Source organism: Octopus bimaculoides, chromosome 4 (genome assembly GCF_046866305.1).
Source record: "Octopus bimaculoides isolate indiv1 chromosome 4, ASM4686630v1, whole genome shotgun sequence".
NCBI classification, from domain to species: domain Eukaryota; kingdom Metazoa; phylum Mollusca; class Cephalopoda; order Octopoda; family Octopodidae; genus Octopus; species Octopus bimaculoides.
The window spans coordinates 20,615,489-20,634,951 of NC_142931.1; the positions used below are offsets into that span (position 1 = coordinate 20,615,489).

General features: G+C 36.0%; 1 protein-coding gene across 3 annotated transcripts in view; it reads right to left on the reverse strand.

Annotated features, from left to right (window-relative positions):
* The window catches only part of LOC106881564 (cilia- and flagella-associated protein 70), a 50,446-nt gene that overhangs the window by 11,452 nt on the left and 19,531 nt on the right, over positions 1–19,463 (reverse strand). For all 3 annotated transcript variants that reach the window (XM_014932026.3, XM_014932018.3, XM_089350454.1), the window contains 10 exons: positions 18,790–18,950; positions 14,600–14,660; positions 12,411–12,472; positions 11,315–11,377; positions 9,045–9,183; positions 6,928–7,113; positions 6,549–6,629; positions 3,787–3,839; positions 2,876–2,991; positions 1,119–1,340 (listed from right to left, as the gene is read on the reverse strand). In XM_014932026.3, coding sequence (XP_014787512.1) covers positions 1,119–1,340; positions 2,876–2,991; positions 3,787–3,839; positions 6,549–6,629; positions 6,928–7,113; positions 9,045–9,183; positions 11,315–11,377; positions 12,411–12,472; positions 14,600–14,660; positions 18,790–18,950 — 1,144 coding nt within the window. The remainder of the gene's footprint in view (positions 1–1,118; positions 1,341–2,875; positions 2,992–3,786; positions 3,840–6,548; positions 6,630–6,927; positions 7,114–9,044; positions 9,184–11,314; positions 11,378–12,410; positions 12,473–14,599; positions 14,661–18,789; positions 18,951–19,463) is intronic.

Here is a 19,463-nt window from a genome sequence, read left to right on the forward strand (position 1 = left end):
TGGAAACAATTGTAGTGACATGAAATAAAGAAAGTTGTTCAATCCATTTTCTCTTATTTATCTCTGTATAACTCTATAGATACTCTGGAATTCCAGATGCATATCCAATGACAGGAGTATTCCCACTGTACGATGACATTTAGTAGCCAATACCTGTGGAAGAGCTTTGTATAGCATACTACAAGGTTTTTACCCCAATTTCATTGAATTATATATATATATATATATATATATATATATATATAGAAAGAGAGAGAGAGAGAGAGAGATTTGGTTCAAAATTATACAAAAAACTGAAGTCAGAGACAGGTGAGGGAACAATAAACAAGGTGTATTTGACATCCAGGAAAAATGGAAGAGTTTTCAATGTTTTGAGCCTACAGTCTTCTACAGAAAAGAATGATGAAAGAAACCATAGAAAAAAAATGTATCTGGATTAACAATATGACAGGGTTCTTTCAATTTCTGCTTACCAAATTCATTCACAATTCTTTGGTTGGCCCTAAGGTAGAAGACACTTGCCCAAGACCTATGCAGTGGGATTGAACTGAAGACCACATGACTGGGAAAGCAAGCTCCTTAACCACACAGCTATGCCTACACCTGAAGACCCGGCAAGCCAAGTAAGATCGTTGCCAGTGCCCCTGGACTGGTTCTTGTGCGGGTGGCACATGAGATGCACCATTTTGAGCGTGGCCGTTGCCAGTACCGCCTGACTGGCTCCTGTAGGATTTTCGAGCGAGATCGTTGCCAGTGCCCCTGGACTGGCTTGTGCGGGTGGCACATAAAAGACACCATTTCGAGCGTGGCCGTTTTCGTGCAGGTGACACGTAAAAGCACCCACTACACTCTCTGAGTGGTTGGCGTTAGGAAGGGCATCCAGCTGTAGAAACTCTGCCAAATCAGACTGGAGCCTGGTGTTGCCATCCGGTTTCACCAGTCCTCAGTCAAATCGTCCAACCCATGCTAGCATGGAAAGCGGACGTTAAACGATGATGATGATGATGATGATAGGTGTATATATATATATATATATATATATATACACACATTACATAAGTATATACAATTAATTTGCATGTGAATTATCTGTGTAAATAAGATGTTGTGGCTCTAACCTAGAAATTTATTGCTGTTTTGTCTTTCAAACTTTGGTTCCTCTGCTACAGCTTCTTCTTTGTCATTAAGACTGCTCTGCTGAGATTCCTCTTCACCATTAGGCTCATTTTCCACTTTCTTCTTATGAGCCTCTGCTACAGTTTGAGCAATGTTTAAACGTTCTGCTTCATGAAAAGCCATTTCTGCTCTCATTTCATTAGCTGCTCCATCATAAAGAAGTCCTACAAAGAAGCAAAGAATCAACCAAAAATAATAATAATAATAAAACAACAACAACAACAACAACAACAAACAAACAAAAAACATTAACAGTGGTCGGGTGGTGAGCTTGCAAAATCTTTAGTATATCAGTTTAAACACTTGGCTACATTTCTTCCAGCTCTTTACATTCTGAATTCAAATGCTGCCAAGGTTGACTTTGTCTTTCATTCTTTCAGAGTCAATAATACATGTATCAGTCGAGCACTGGGGACTGATGTAATTGATTTACCTTTTCCCCTCAAAACTGCTGGCCAAGGGCCAAAAATAAGAAAGATATCATTTAGCATATGAAAGAGCTGAGACAAATAAAACAGCAGTTTAGATCAGAGGTTTTCAAACTGTGGTCCACAGACCACAGTGAGTCCGCAAGGACAAGACAGGGGGTCCGTGGACAGCAAATACTTTTTATGAGCAATTTGATTTTATATGTTTTTTAATCGAAATATTTTAATTGACAATAAACCTATTTGTTAAATACTGTTAAATAAATAAATGTAAAAATATATGTTATTTTAAGCAAATATTTATGTATAAATTTCATAAGCGTTTATAAGGGGGTCCCTAAGGTAAAGCCTGAAATATAAAGGGGTCCGCAAGTCAAAAAGTTTGAAAACCCCTGGTCTAGATGGTTTATCATTTAATTATTTAGGTGTTTCTTTAAATTTTCCCAGGATTGTATTTGCTTTTGACCGTTTCCCTTTTAATATATCAAGCAAAATATCCAGTACATTTTTCTGCTGCTTTGAATATCTCCACTAGTATTGAATAGTCATGATAATGATAAATGATTAATACTTCTAAGACTTAATTAAGGACAATAAAAAGCATAAGAGGAAAAATATGTAGAAACACTTTGGTATAATGTTACTTCCTATTACATATAAATCCCAAATAAAAACATCAGTATGTAAATTTTTATCCATTTTCTTCATCTTATTATTTAAAAAGGTTTATTTAAATACCTATACATTTCAGGGCTAAACTAATATACTTGGTTTTCTCTGAATGCTGGTATAAACCAGTGAACTAGGATGCTCACATTCCTTAAGGGACTTTAGTTCCTTGACTACTTAAATGAAATATATATATATATATATATATATATATAATGTTTTTTTTTCGAAAAACTTAAAAACAGAGAAGAAGCACACTCTAAGAAGTACAGCAGTCTATATTTATTACTAGTGAGGACCTGTATATAGGGTTACCCTGGGTTTCCCCATCCATACTTTAAAGAAGCCATAAGCCAACAAATCTTAGAGTCTGATGATACGCCATCAAGATACTCGTGTGTGTGTGTGTGTTTGTGTGTGTGTGTGTTTGTGTGTGTGTTCTTTTAGTCTTTAACTGGTCATAGTTACTTGAATGTGACCAAACTGGGTGTACCATATTCAAGGGGTTAGTCAAATATTTAGGCCACAGAGCATTTTTCATGTGGAAGAAGAAGAGAAGTCAGCAGAAGTATTTTCAAAACTGAGTAAAAGAAGAAACTTACCTAAGAGTGTCCATCCAAGAATGCTTTCTGGATAAATTGATAATGCTGCTTCAAAGAAAGTCTCACCCACTTCATAAAGATTTTTAAAGCCAGACAAAATACCAACAAGTAGCAACCTGAAACAAAATTTTAAAAGAAACTCCATCTTTTACTAAAGCTTCACAACTAAACCATTTCCTATAGCTTTCATGTCAATTCTCTAACTAATGTTCACACAAATACAGGATCTATTTTGTTCTGTGATGATAGAATTACTGTAAAAGGATTGTATTATCAGGACTTCTTTTACTACCACACAAGTCTAGAAGAAATTGACTTCAATGATCTCAACACATTTAAGTAATGTAACGCATAAATTATGCAGATTTGTTATTACTTACAGAATGATTAAAAAATCCTTTTAGCATAACCTTCCTGTATATATATATGTATATTATATATATATATATATATATATATATATATATTAGAAAAAATAATAAGGTATTCAGAGATCTGGATGGTTGTACATTTACAGATTTTTATCTATGTCTGTCACATGTTTTTATAAATCATATATTAGCGCCTGCATCTACTCTGATAGATTCTTCAGATTTGAAGAATCTATTAGAGTAGATGCAAGCACTAATATATGATTTATAAAAACATGTGACATATTAATAATAATCTGTAAATGTACAACCATCCAGATCTCTGAATACCTTATTATTTTTTCTAATATATAATACCTGTACATTACCTCCAAACCTTCTAATATATATATATATATACATACACACATACACATACATACACACATGCCTGCACTACTTAAGATCTACTTTATAGTCCATAAATAATAACCAGTAAGTTTTGGGCTGTTGAATCACTAAAGAAGAAATAAATTAGCTAATCAATGAAAGTTTACATACCCATCATGATTCTGTTGGTCAATAGCAATACATTCCCTGGCACATTGCTCTGCCTTATAATCAAAAGAAATTAGATCTGTTAATTTATCAGATAGAAATTATTCTGACACAAGTTCAAAATCTTATGAGAGAAAAAATATTCAGCAACAGTTTGATCTAGAGATGGGTGGCCAACACTGGATTGAAAAAAGAATGGACATCACATTATACATTAAGATTAGGTAAGGTGTTATTAATTTTTTCCAGTTTCTACCTAATATTACAATATATTTTAACTATTTATCTCTATAAGAAAATGAAGATTTCAACTTGAAAAATGTATACAGCCGATAGGCCACTTACTGTGGTACCTGTTTGGAGATAACAACTTTTATAGACATACTGTTATCTCAGAACAAATAGTGCAATTGCTGGCCTATCAATACGGTGTATACATTGAGTATGGTTGCTAGATGGCTATTTTAATTTAAATCATTTTTGCCAGAGAGAAAATATTATTTTAAGAAGTTTCTCTCTCACTTTCCTTTTACCATGAGAACCTGTCCAAGAATTAAAGTTATGTTCAGTGTCATTACTTCTTAATTTGAGTAGTAACACTGTCAAAAAAAAAAAAAAAAAAGGAAGAAATCCACAACAACAATATTAATAGCATCGAAACCAATGATGGCAACAGTATTATTATTGGAAATAATAAATCCAATTGGACTTCATATTATATAAATGAATTATAACATTTAATTAGATTGACAAAGGCTGTCCAAAAAGAAACCAAACTTTTAAAATAGTATGATAACTTGCCAGTGAGTGTATTTGGCTATAGTACTGTGTATTTTTTCTATTTCACTAGCCATGTATAAAATTAAATATAAAAGGTTGCATAAAAAATGGTATGATTCACTATTTACAAAGAAGAGAATAAAAATTTCTTAGGAATGGAATGAAGTAATTCATTATTGAGAATGTGCTATTCAGGCTAGTGAGGCCATCAAGAAGGCTTATAGTAAAAAACAATCATCCTTTTCATTGACAGCCTGTAAGAGGAGCACTTTATGCAAAGTCATTTTTTTTCAAAATTTCATTTACAAATTCTGAAATATGTTTTTAATGTTACTATAAATGGTATAGTCAAACTTGACTTTCAGTCTAATATTAATCATGTCATAGCATGCCAATTGTCAGTCTCTAAGTGCTAGATGTATTGTTTAATACACTTGGTGATTTATTACAAGTCAAACAATGAACTTGGAGGAACAACCTGTTTGTGTAAAATACGGTTTCAAATTAAGGAAAACTTTTAAAGAGACTTTTCTAATGTTATAATTATAGGGAGAACAACATTATGTGTCCTTCTATAAGGAAGATTACTTGAGTCATTCATATATCACAAGTAGTACCAGCTTTTCAAATCAGGAAGAACATCTACTAAAGATGATCCCAATTTAAAAGGACCTTCCACAATAATTGTCAACCACATTGGGAAAATGCATGCTGTGATCCATGAAGATCATCACCTGTCTGTCTGTGGAATTTCTAAGAACTTCTCTAAAAGTCTGTTACTTATGATTTTTTGAGAAAAAAAAAAATGAATTGTAACTAGTTTGTTAAGAAAATCTCTATAAGAGACAAAAGCAGTCTCTATACTGAGAAGTAATGTTTATTGCCACCTAAACATGGTTGTTTTCTAAGAACAAACAATCCTGCTATTTTAACCTCGGGAGGATGCCTCTCCCAGCTGGTTATTCAGTGCACTCCGCACTCGATGTATACTGCAAGCAGAGAGATGACTCCCTACTATTCCAGCTATTGAGGCTGTGCGGTTTCAACGTTATCATGGTCATCCCTAGTGATGGACACCGGTCTGCTTGTCAAAGCAGTTGTTCATCCCAGCTTGCAATATACAGAAAATAAGTGACACACAGCCACTGATCTTGCAACAAGTAAACTAACTTGTTAAGAAAATCTCTATAAGAGATAAAAGTAGTATATATAGTGAGAAGTAATGTTTATCACCACCTAAACATGGATGTTCTCTAAAATGAATTGTGTTGCTGCAAAATGATGAGAAAGAAAACCGATTTACAGTCAGTTAGGAGCTATTTGGTTGCTTGAATGCTGGTAATAATTTTCTGATAAATGTTGTAACATGTGGTGACCAAATGTGATTGTATAGCTATAACGATGAATAAGATGATAATCAATATGGGTTGATTGTCATTACTGTGACCATGTCATCCAATTGTGATGGGGATGTTGATTATCATTTTTATATTGGATGGGCATTGTTCATCAGGAATTTGTTCTATATGGTAGACAATCAAAAAAGAGGTTTACTTGAATGTCCTGAGACGTTTGAAAGAGAAAGTGTAAAAGAAGGAAAAGAAAATATGGATGTTGCACCAGAAAAAGGCAGCTGCTCAAGTGTCACTGCTTCTCTCTTTTTGGAAAAGCACAAGTTGAGTCTTATCCTCTAGCCACCCTATTATTTAGATTTGGTGCCTGTGGATATTTTTCATGTACCCTGAAAGGTTGCTGATTTCAGATCATAGAAAAGACTGAAGAGAAAATATTCACTATGAGAAGAGTGTACTACATATGGAAAGATATTCCAGGACATTTCCAAAACTGGGAAAAAAAAATGGAGGAACAGTGGATTAAGAAATGAAAGAACTATTTTGAAGGGGACAAGTCTGATTAAATTGTAATTGTCTTTTTTAAAGTGTTGGTTTCTCTTTGGACTAACCTCATATATTTGTTAATCCTACCTTGTCATAATCCAAGCAGCCCAAGCAGAATATTGCATAATCTATCCAATGCTGTGGATGATTTCTGTCTTTGATTATGCACTGAAAATATAAATTTCAAATATTATTTCCTTCTTACAAAGATGCATAATTGACCAATAAATACAGCACAGCAGAGAGACAAATAAATAAACAGATGGCCAGCTGAATGGATAAAGAGATGAATATAGAAATAACAAAAGAACAATAGGTCAAACTAACAAAAAGAAATATTGGATCAAAAACTAACAATAAAATAATTTAAATAATTATTGGACCTTTTGATTGTAGAAAGATTGGATATTAACTTAGGCCTTATTATGAGAGTTACGGTATTTAGAATAGATAAAATAACACATACCTCTTCATGATATTTAGAAGCTAAGGTCATATTTCCATTCATTTCTGCCTCTTCTGCAAACTGTTTTAGCTGAATTGTATCTGCCAATGGTTCAGGGACAGAAGGTTGATCTTGTATATTAAGGAATTTATTGATGGCTATATTCATCTCGTCCACAAGGAAGATGTACAATTCACTGAGAAACTCCTTGAAAAAATGTTATATTACCTTTATAATACATCAAATACAAAAACAAACATTTTGAGGTAAAACAGTCGACTTTACTAGACATCTATATCCAATGAGGAACTACTAGTGCAGCTAGGGGTGGGGGGAAATACAGGTGATCCGCCCCAGGCAGCACTTTTAAAGGAGCATCACTGTTGGGTCTGCTGTAGGCATTATGCATTTTTTGTGGGGTCCAGGGGTGGCAAACAGAAGGGCTGGCAAGGGCAGCACACACTCTAGCTATGCTAGTGTGAGGAACATAGAGAGTATTCATAATCTCTTTTTTTTTTCTTTCTTTCCAGCTGGGGAAGCCATTTATCATCTCTTCAGTAAAATACCTGCTCCTATCTCTCAATCATATTTTAACCTCTCAACAACTGACATAAAGCCACCACCCTTAATACTACACTCTCACTTAGTTAAAGGGTTTTATTCTGTGAGTTACTTGTTGATCTGGCTAGTGCCTGAATCATGAAAAAAGCATCCAGTACACCTTGTAAAATGGTGTTAGGAAGGGCATCCAGTCACAGAAACCATGCCAAAGCAGACATTGGAGCTCAGAGCAATCTTTTGATTCATCAGTCTCTGTTGAACCATCCAATATATGGCAGCATAGAAAATGGATATTAAATAACGATGATGATTATATTATAACACGTAACATTTATAACATTTTATATTATTTACTGAACCTGAAATCATATAGTCTCGAAGTCATCTTCTTAACCATACAATCATTTTCTTTTGTTAATCATTAGAAATATTTAATCTTCAGAAGCATTTAATGAAAATAACTTGCAAATATTTCAAACTAAATTTTAATTATTTTCTTTCCTTTGTCCTGGTAAATCTGTTTTACCCATACTTCTACCATTTTAATTTTCTGTAAGATTTGTTTCTTTCCATCTGGCTACCACTCATACAATGTCTAGCTTCATGAGCCTAATACCAACCACCTTAGAGACCTATAAATTTCCGGAGCTCCTTCATTTATGCTTTCATATTTCCTCAAAGTTTTAATGACAATTGAAACTAAACATTAATCAAATCAAGTTATGAAAATGGTGATAAATAAGGTAAGTAATTCATTTTGTTATCATTAAGCACTATTGACTAAACATATGGAAGTATTTGAGCTTAATGTTGCCAACTAACAAAACACTTGTTTATTACACAATTAATTACAGGTGCAGGTTTGGCTGTGTTGTTGGAAAGCTTGTTTACTGACCATCTGGGTTCAGTTCCACACTGTGCTACACCTTCGGCATGTGTCTTCTGCTATAGCCACAGAATGACCAAAGCCTTGTGAGTGGATTTAGTAGACAGAAACTGGAAGAAATCCATTGTGTGTGTGTGTGTGTGTGTGTGTGTGTGTGTGTGTGTGTGTTTGTGTGCATGCATGCACGCATGTGTGGGTATTCTTGTCTAGACATCATGTGATGTTTTTAAGTGAGCTTCCTTGTCATCCAAGCAATGTTGTTCATTTCCAGTCTTCCATGAAAAACATGGACCATGGGAAAATATTACCTTGCTCAGAAACAGGTGAGGGTTGGCATCAAGAAGGGTATCTGGCTGTAGAAGATCTGCCTCAACAAATTCTATCTGACCCAAGCGAATATGGAAAGTGAACGTTATTATTATTATTATGACGATGATGATGACAATGACAATGATGATGATACTTCATTATAGCAATTGTGTATGTGCCCCAACATACTATTTATTTCCGGCAATGAGAACTGGTCTGGAAAGAGTTTAGCATCTTAGAAAATTACAGGAACAATGGAAGAACATAACTTGTCAATCCCTCAGTCATTAGACAGGAACTCTATTGATTTATGTCAATTAAATCAATACTCCAAGCATAATGTAAAAAAATAAAAAGTTAAAATAATTCTGTGCTATTGTACCTGTAATTTCTCTTTATCATCAAAATCATTTGTTTTGAGATATTTTTCCCGGACAATTTTAACAACAGCATGTTTCAGACGCTCTTTGTAGGTGAAGTATTTACCAGAAGTGTTCAAGTGAAATAACAATCTCTGTTTCCTAGAATCAATAAAAATATATGGTTTAGACTGGATAAAACTTGATAACAACAAGAAAGTAAAAGTGCTTAATTTAAACTTTAGCTAAATGTTTACTTAAATGAGATGTGCAACAGCTGTATAACAAAAGCTAAGCTACTTTAGTTTCAAATTTTAAATTGTAACTTTATGTTGACAACTTCATTTCTATATCCTCTAAAATGATGAACTTAAGAAGGTCAGGTACTGTAAATCAATGTTAACATCATCATCATCATCATCATCGTTTAACGTCCACCTTCCATGCTAGCATGGGTTGGACGAGTTGGACGATTTGACTGAGGACTGGCGAACCAGATGGCTACACCAGGCTCCAATCTGATTTGGCCGAGTTTCTACAGCTGGATGCCCTTCCTAACGCCAACCACTCCGAGAGTGTAGTGGGTGCTTTTACGTGTCACGGGCACGAAGGCCAGTCAGGTGGTACTGGCAACGGCCACGCTCAAAATGGTGTATTTTATGTGCCACCTGCACAGGAGCCAGTCCAGCAGCACTGGCAACGACCTCGCTTGAATGTTTTTTCACGTGCCAGTAAGGCAACGCTGGTAATGATCACGCTCAACTGGTGCTATTTACGTGCCACTGGCATGGAAGCCAGACAGCTGCTCTGGCAACTTTATATATAAAATATTAAAATATACACCAGATGTGCTTCAGTAAAATATGTAATATTACCAGCTTTTTATGCTTATATATTGTTACTACAGTTTGTAGGATTTACATCCCTGTAACTTAGCAGTTTGGCAAAAGGAATCGATAAAATAAGTACCAGGCCTTAAAAAGACAAAGTATGGGGTCGATTCATTCAACTAAAAGTCCTTCAAGGCAGTGCCCCAGCATGGCCACAGTCTAATGACAGAAACAAGTAAAAGATAAAAGATATATATTATATATATACACACATAAATATTGAACAATGAGAATGAGTGTTCAACACCACATTGATAGATAAATATTGTTTATTTATGTATTAAAGCTACTTTTGGTTTCATGTTAAGCAATACCTCAACAATTAATCAAGCCTTTCATATATATAGGGTGAGTGGAAAGTAACTAGGCATTAGAAATTGCTTATAGAATTTTTAGTATCACTGAAGTCATGATGAAAACATTTTTTATCCAGACAACACTAATGAGGATTTTTTATTTTCTAATTGTCCTATTTCTTATTTTCCAGATGGGCAGTTGTTCAGGAGTGAGCTAAGATAGCAGTATGCTATGAAATGTGAAATTCCATTGTTTTGGTTCAGAGATGGTAGCATGCATGAAAAGGTAAGCATACAACACTAGATCCAGAGACAACAAAAAGTTGTCATGCAAAGCTGATGACCACAGGCTCTGTGAACGATGCAAGAAGTGGCTGTCCAACCACATCCCAATCAGCAGAGAACATAGCAACAGTGCAGCAAATGTTTAATCGCAGCCTGCAAAAATCAACACATCAAGCAACTCGTGAAAGTAGACTAACAAGACACACAATATGTACGGTGTTGCCTAAAGAATTGAATTTTCATCCATGGAAACCTCATAACACGCAGGAGCTAAAACCTGAAGACTGTGACCACAGAAGTCCAGATCTCACTTCATGTGATTTTTACCTGTGGGGTTACACAAAAGAGGAGGTGTACAAAACAAAACCTGGAGGACCTGGAGACACGGACTCAGGAGGTTTTCAATGATATCCCAGACAATATCCTTCAGAAGGTTGTTCATTCCATCCCTGGCTCTTTGAAGAAACTGACTGGTGCCACCAGTACCACAGAGTGGACTCAGTGTTTTCTACATGGTACTAGCACAGCAAGGTCAGTTTTGGCTTAGTTTTTACAGATGGATACCCTTCCAAATGCCAACCACTTCCCAGTGAGGACTGGATGCTTTTTACATGGCACCAGCACCAGCAGGATCACCAAGTAACGTGCAAGACAAGGAATTATGAGAGGGGAGGGGGCATTGGAGGAGGTGATCTTGTGTCAGATGATGAAAGGTTAGAATGTGATAGAGAAACAGAGGGGCAGAAAGAGGTGTCTTGCTATAGCAGAGGTACATGGTTACCTGGAGAGGGGAGGGAGCACACACACTTTCCTTTTTCTTACCTTTCTTCCATTTCATCTTCATTTGGTTTTTTGTCTGTATCAATTTCATCTTTAAATTGGTGCCTTGAAGTGAAGAATAATAAAATAAATAGAATAATGAGAATAATGATGAATTTAGGAAAAATAAATCAAAGATAACCTTTTTTTTCTATAGTCAAATAGTATGTTTTTATCATTTGTAATTTAAAATTTTTTTACAAACTGAAATGAAATTGCAGCCTATTTTAAATATGGCTAACTGAGATAAAAGATGCATGTGCATATTAGATGCACTCTAGTTTCGGCAGTGCTTATTCCAGAAAATAGTTTTCAATGCATTAAAGTATAAAGCACAGGTGCAACTTTACATTTAGGGGTATATTTGGGGGGATTTTTTTTTTTGAAAAACAAAAAATGCATCTTATATAGGTGCAAGCATGGCTGTGTAGTAAGAAGTTTGCTTTCCAACAAAATGGTTCTGGGTTCAGTCCTACTGGGCAAGTCCTACTTGGGCAAGCATCTTCTACTGTAGCCTTGGGCCAACTAAAGCTTTGTGAGTGAATTTGGTAGAAACTGAAAGAAGCTCATTGTGTGTGTGTGTGTGTTTTTGTCTCCCACCACCACTTGACAATTGGTGTTGGTGTATTTATGTCCCTGTAAATTAGTGGCCCTGCAAACGATAGAATAAGTAGCAGAACAAACAAAGTACTGTGGACAATTCATTCAACTAAATTACTCCAAGATGGTGCTCCATCATGGCTGCAGTCTAATTAATGAAGCAAGTAAAGATAGAAGATTATATGCTATCAAATGTGGTGGTTTTTAACCTTTTCTCAGCTTCTCAAAAGCGAGGGTGACCCAACATGAGTATAAAATATTTGATCTGCAATCAGGTGTTAGAAAAAAATGATATGGTTGCACCTGGAGTGCCTTTGATCATAGACCTGCTAAACCAGTTTTAACTTGTACTAAAAAACAGTAACAATAACAAACAACACAGTTGTTTAAATGAGCTCATAAGATAAGCTGTGACTACTGACTCAGACATTTGCAAAAACATTGTTTTGCACAACTCCTCAGAATACCATTTACTTCTTTTGCTGTCTTCTTTGCTCACCTAAATTCATCAAGGACTTGTTCAGTTACACATTCAATTTGTTTATGGAAGTCAGATACAGCCTAGAACAAATCCATTAAGAAATATTATAAGTAAAAATACATTCTGCAGATATTAACTTTATTCTCTCTTATACTTTTAAATGTAAAATTTTAGGTTATTTTATTAATAATATTGATCAAGAGACTTATTAGAAGTTCTTCAATATAAACAATGTCAATAATTCTTATAGTACAACAAAATTTTTTACAGTATAACAATCTCTGATAGAAAGTTAATATAAAAGTACATAATGTAAGAGTACTGTGAAGGAAAAAAAACCACAGGAAGGGAATGTGACAGCAAATAAACCATAGTCATGTACCTGAAATAACTCCTATTTAAAATTTAAAAAAAAACTATATCATTGACACCAACAGCAAAAAATATGTCTACTAAGTGTTTGTTTTGATGGTGTAGATAACCTTAGCCACAGCTAAAGAAAGGTCTCTCTTATTGACCAACATGAAACTGCTTGCCTACAGTCTCCAGCCTTTGGTCCACAGATGTGCTCTCCTCTCTCCACTCTTCTAATATTAATATAGTGGCTTCTTCTACATGGAGCTGGCTTGTCTCACAAGGGTGGGCTGACTATGAAAGAGTGATGTTAGAGCTGTGAAATCTTGCATGCATTTTAATTTCAACTCTTTTCATTAATAACTGCATTGTTTCTTTCCTGGAAAGCTGACACCTGACTATCCAAAGAAGACTTCAAAAGAAACTAGTAGTGACTTTTCTTGAAAATCAACAAAATTTGGCATTGTGGTGTTATCAAGTACCTGATTCATTCATGTTGACAATCCTAGCTTTATCAATAGTGCAAACGTGGGTAGCTGAACTTATGAGGGGAAGGGAGAGTCTTGAAGATGATCCATGTTCTGGATGTCCTGCAACTGCCACCACCAAGGAAAACATTCATTGTGTTCACTACATGGTGATGGATGCCAAGTGATTGACTATAAATCAAATAACCAATGCAATAAGCATATTCCATGAGAGAGTTGAGAATACTCTGCACAATGAACTTGGTATGACAAACGTTTCTTCTACTCAGTGGGTGCCCATGTTTTCTGACATCTGATCATGCATGCACCAGGTTGATCACATCACAAGAAAATTTGACATTGTTTGAGACAGGGCTAGCTGGTTTCCTTGAACATGTCCTAACCCAGGATGATTGTTGGCTTCATCACTTTGAGCCAGAAACAAAGAGACAATCCATGCAGTGGAAACACCCCTCCCCACCTGTTTCAAAGAAGGCCAAGATCGTTTCATCATCTGCAAGAAGGTAATGGCCTCAGTTTAAAAGGCATTGTGTTTATTGACTATCTTCAAAAAGGCCCTACCATCATTGGAGAGGACTATGTCAACTTGTTGAGATAGTTACAAAAAGCTATCACGACCAAACACCCAGGAAAACTAAGTCCTTGGTTTCAATGGCTGCTGTGTGTGACTGTGGCTTTGAACTGGTTGATCACTGTCCCCATTTTCCTGATTTGGTCCCATCTGGCTATCGTCTGTTTCCCAATATGAAAAAACACTTGGCTGGGAACCAGTATTGCAGTGATGATAACATCATATCTGTTGTTAATGACATTTTTAACTAACAGGATAAAAACCTTCCTCACCAATGGGATCCAAGTATTGCAACACTGATTGAAAAAGTATGTGGACCACAATGGGAACTATGTTGAAAAACAAACCTCAGTTAACCCTCGTACGTTACCTTCACTTGGGCACTCTGGGATCATTTGTCTCTTCCCCTCTCATCATCAATACTGTGTCCCTCTCCCTCAAGCCTCACACTAACTGCTATGCCAAGTTTTGCCCACTAGAATGTTGGCTCTTAGGAATTCTCTCCCCGCCCATGTTTTTTCTGCAACTATCATCTTTTGATTGTTCAAGGGGATTATTAACTGTTCTGTCTCATCAGTCTTGGAGGCCTGCAAAGGTAATAGGTACAGCCCTTTCTTCCAGACCAAACCAATATTAAAAAAAAGACAGGAATAAAAGCAAAGTAAAAATCATCAATCAGATTTAGCATACTAGTTACTTACTCCTTCACTATAGGATACACTTTAGGTACAGGACATATAATAATGAAAATGGCAAGTAATATAGTTCAGATATCAAGTGAAAGTGAAACTTACCCTCTCAGTGCCACCTAATCTTTTGGGAAACATAGGTCGAGGTGGAATATAAGTTTCCACCCTGAAACAAGAAAATATAAAATTTAAATAAATTATTTAAGATATTCTAAAATGCCAAGCTCAACTTCCACCAAGTAATAACTTTCACACTGTCACCACAACCCATTGGTTGTCGTTATCTTTATAAGGTCCCAGCTTTAATTCCTAGTTTAAGCCATTTTGCCTTCATTTATATTGCTTAGACTCTCAACAAAACAATGGTTGTTACACAATCAAATATGCCATAACTAACCCATTTGTTTGAAGCCCCAGTAGTCATAGGTGTACAGCTATGAGGAACATTCATAAAACATTGACTATTTATTTAAGCCAGTTATTTAAACCATTACTTTATATATTGTTGCTTGATTTGCAAGATAAACAGTTAAATCCTTCTCAATTTCAGTTCTGATAATTTTATATAAAAGATTAGCACAGTGGTTCTCAATATTTATGACTTTGGTGTACATTGGAGAGCAAATAACAGAAAAAAAAGATACATTTCATGTTGTACATTAGATAAAAATATTTTAAATCTAAAAATTAAAAAAAAATATACATAAAAAAACTCTGTTTTTTAATTTATTTTATGTACAACACAGCATAATATAAAAGAACTGAAATGAATTTGAACATCATAAAGCTTCACTGTGTGAGAATTACAAATATAAACACATTCTTTCTATGTTACTCATGTGTGAAAAAAAAAAGGTGGGAGAGTATCTCTTGGAAAATGCAATTTTTCAATTGCATTTTTATAAATCAGAGGCACATCTAAATACCCCTTGCAGTGCACCATTTAAGAACTACTAGTTAGAGCAAGTTTTTTTAGAGAGAGACTAGTGGAAGTTACTTTAAGCAAGACAAAATTTAATGTAAGCAGCATGTTAGTTATTAAAAAAGAAACAAAGTTCATTATTAACAACCCATATCAATATGCTAAACATTTGTTTACTGAAAGTAAGAGAGGAAGATAGGATTGTACTAACAAAAAGCTCGAACACTATCTCAAAGGGACATACAGTAATGCTGATAGAAATAAAGTACTCCCAGAAATGCTTGGGCTGAAGAAACCACCTGAACCAAAGGTACCATTCAGTTTGAGTGACATCAGACAGAAAGAAATTGATGAGTTCATTAGAAAAGCAAGAGCAAAAAGATCACCAGGGAATGACAGAGTTAGCTACAAGATTTATAAGTATTGCCCGAAATTGCATTTACAACTATTTGCACTGATAAGGGAAATGTGGAAGAAGAAAGACGTAGTAGAGCAATGGTGTATAGCTGAAGGTATCTATTTACCTAAAGAGAAGGAGGCAAAAACAACTAGGGCAATCCAGACCTGTTTCACTATTAAATACTGATGAGAAAATCATGTTTGGAATCATTGCCAGGCAAATCATAAGATTCATACAGCATAACAGATATGTTAAAGAAGCAATCCAAAAGGCTGGAAAGCTATCAACTGTGCAAAACAACTGTAGAAAAACCTGTACATTGTATGGCTAGATCTTGCCAATGCATATGGATCTGTTCCAGATGCACTAATTCAAGCAGCTATGGACTTCTTTTGGATTCCAGAAGATGCTCAATGAATGCTCATATGTTACTATGATAAATTGAGGATGAGATTTACAGTAGGAAAGCTCACAATGGAGTGGCAACAGCTTGACGTAGGTATTGCAGTTGGATGCACAATATCAGTCATCTTATTTGTGCTAGTCATGGAGATGTTACTAAGATCAACAAACTGTGAGAAATCTGCTACAAAGACACCATTAAGAGCTTTTATGGAAGATAGTACTGTATTATCAGAAAGTAGAGAAGCATCAGATGGAACATTAGAGCAGTTGGACGAACTAATAGGATAGATGAGAATGAAATTCAAAGCCAAAAAGTCTTGAAGCATGCCTTCCATGAAAGGAGTCCAAAAAGAAGTGAAATTCAGGATAGGAGGTGAAGATATACCAATGGTGAAAGAACAACCAGTAAAGAGTCTCGGCAGATGGTATAGAGATTTACTAAATGATAGGAAACAAGGGAAAGAAACACACGATTTAGTGGAACAGGAACTAAAGGCAATTGACAGAACAACATTACTGGGGAAATTCAAATTTGGACTGTACCCAAGGATAATGTAGCCATTGCAAATATACGAAATAGCCTTGACTAGAGTAGCAAGGATGGAACAAAGATACAGTGTGTTTATCAGAAAATGGCTTGGCCTTCCAGAACCACTGAATACAATTGCATAATATGGAAAACCCATGCTGCAATTACCGATAACGTCAATCGCCGAAGAATATAAAACAGGAAAGGCAAGGACAGTAATGATGCTAAGGTATTCAAAAGATCAGAACATCCGAAAAAAACCCTCCGAAGGTATGAACAGGGAGGAAATGGAAAGTGGAAGAGGCAGTAAACAGGGTGATCAGAAAGCTAAGGTATGCCAATATAGATGGAGTGACACAAGAAGCAAGAGCCGGTCTAGGGCTGCACAATTTCAAGCCATTTTGCATGAGCAATGTAAAAGAGATGAAAGAGGCAGTGGTACACGAAGTGAGAAAGGAGGAAGAAGAAAGGCGAAATATACATTTGGTGCCTGAGATGGGAGGAATATGTGGTCAGCCACAGAATCTCATGGAAGGAACTTTGGGCTTCAGAACAAGCAAAAACATCCTTCCTGATCAAGTCTACCTTTGACGTTTTACCTTCACCGACGAATTTAGTCTGGAAGAACATACAAACAACTGATGAATGTAGATGCAGAGAGAAAGTGACGGTGAGACATGTTCTGTCAAACTGCACTAGGCAGATATACATGGTGTCACAATCAAGTCCTCGGTGTCATAAGTGCAGCACCCAAGGAGAAGATCGAAGGATATAATAGGAGAGAGTACCCAAAAGTGGAAAACATGGGAAAATATATGTCCAGAAGGAGGGAAAAGGACATAAGGCCAGGACTTCAAATAAAGTATACGAGACAGACGAAAGATGGAAGGGATACTAGGAGCTGGCTGTGGATTTGGAAAGACTGTTAATATTTCCACTCATGAAAACAACAAAAATACCGGACTTAATCCTATGGAACACAGAACGGAAAATTGGAATTTTGCTAGAGCTGACAATGCCATGGGAAAAGAGCAACGGAAGGAGAAGAGGTATGAGAGATTAATCAAAGAGTGCAAAGAACAGAGATGGACTGTCAAGTAATACCACCTGGCAATGGGAGCTAGAGGCTTCATTGAAAGGAAAATGGTGACGTTATTTAAAAGAAGGTTTGCATTTTTGAGCTCAGAGCTGAGAAGAGTAATAAGGAGGATACAGGAGGCAGTCGAGAAAGCTAGCTTCTATATATGGCTGGAACGAGAAGACCCAAAATGACTTGAAAGCCATAACATGCTGACTGGGAAATAGTGTTGTTAGGTGAGGCCGGCTGACACTTAAGCAGCATCGCAATTGACAAGTGGGCCAAGGTGGCAATCTTGTTCATAGCATGCCCTCCTCCTGGTTCAAAGGCTTGTACCACCAAACACAAAAAGACCAGATTTAATCCTATGGAACACAGAACGGAAAATTGGAATTTTGCTAGAGCTGACAGTGCCAGGGGAAGAGAACATCACTAATGCAGAACAACGGAAGGAGAAGAGTTAGGGTTGGCTCTGGTTGCTGGAACTGAAACTAACACAACACTGTTGGAAGGCAGGTTTAGAGAGGGCACGGGCTAAAACTACGCACTCTTCTCCTCCATTGATCAGTTGAAGCTTAGACAGTGTCAAGTGATAGTTAGCTGGTGCTGGCTGCTGGAGCCTACTGGCGAGTATTTAAAGGGAAATTTGGCAGAATGGTCATTTGCCCACTGACATTCGTTGACGCTGCATCAAAGAAACCAAAGAAAAAAGGAGAAAGAAGAAACACACTCAACACCAGAGCTGAAGACACCTCTGAAAGGTGGGGCCCTGCCACGTCAAAAATGATAGAGGAGTAGGGGCCGAAACTGGATGTAGTTCCTCCTGATGATGTCTTTAGCCACTGGATTCTATAAAGGAGCTGTTGAGGTAGTGAACCACAAAACGTGGTTGGAATCCTTCTTTAATAAAAGAAAAAGTGAGCTTAAAAATGCATATAATTTTTTCCAGTCAGATACTTACATATGAGATAATTCTGCTGCTGTTTTCTTTGCTATGAGAGGGCGTTCCAGACTTATTGAAAGAACTACATATGACCTTGCTTCAACAAACAATTGTCCTTCAGCATTTGCAGTATGTAAGTCTACATCGGAGGTATTTTCAGGGTTTGGTTTGAGTGCAGTCTACAGAGACAATAAAATAAATAAATTGTGTCTGTCTGTCTGTCTGCCTTTCTATCTATCTATCTATCTATCTATCTATCTGTTTACGAGGCGGTGCTGAAAAGTTTCTGGCTTTGAGTAAAAGAAAATACAGGAGGATCAGATAATTATGATTTTATTCAACATATTCCCCTCTCAGGTTAACACACTTATTGCAGAGGTCCTTCAGTTTTTTCTAAGCCCTGTAAAAGAACTCGGAATATTGGATCACCAACCAGGCCTTTCATGATGCCCTTAAACCCAAGAACTTTCCAGCACCCCTCGTACACACACACACACACACACACACACACACACATATATATATATATATATATATATATATATATATATATATATATATATATATACATGGTGAGTGTGGAGTGTTTACCAAGCACACCAGAATATACATTTCTGATGGGTTACATTAGCTTCTCTAGAACTTTCAAAAAAATGGTACAGTCTTTATTGCTATATGATAACTAGTTATTG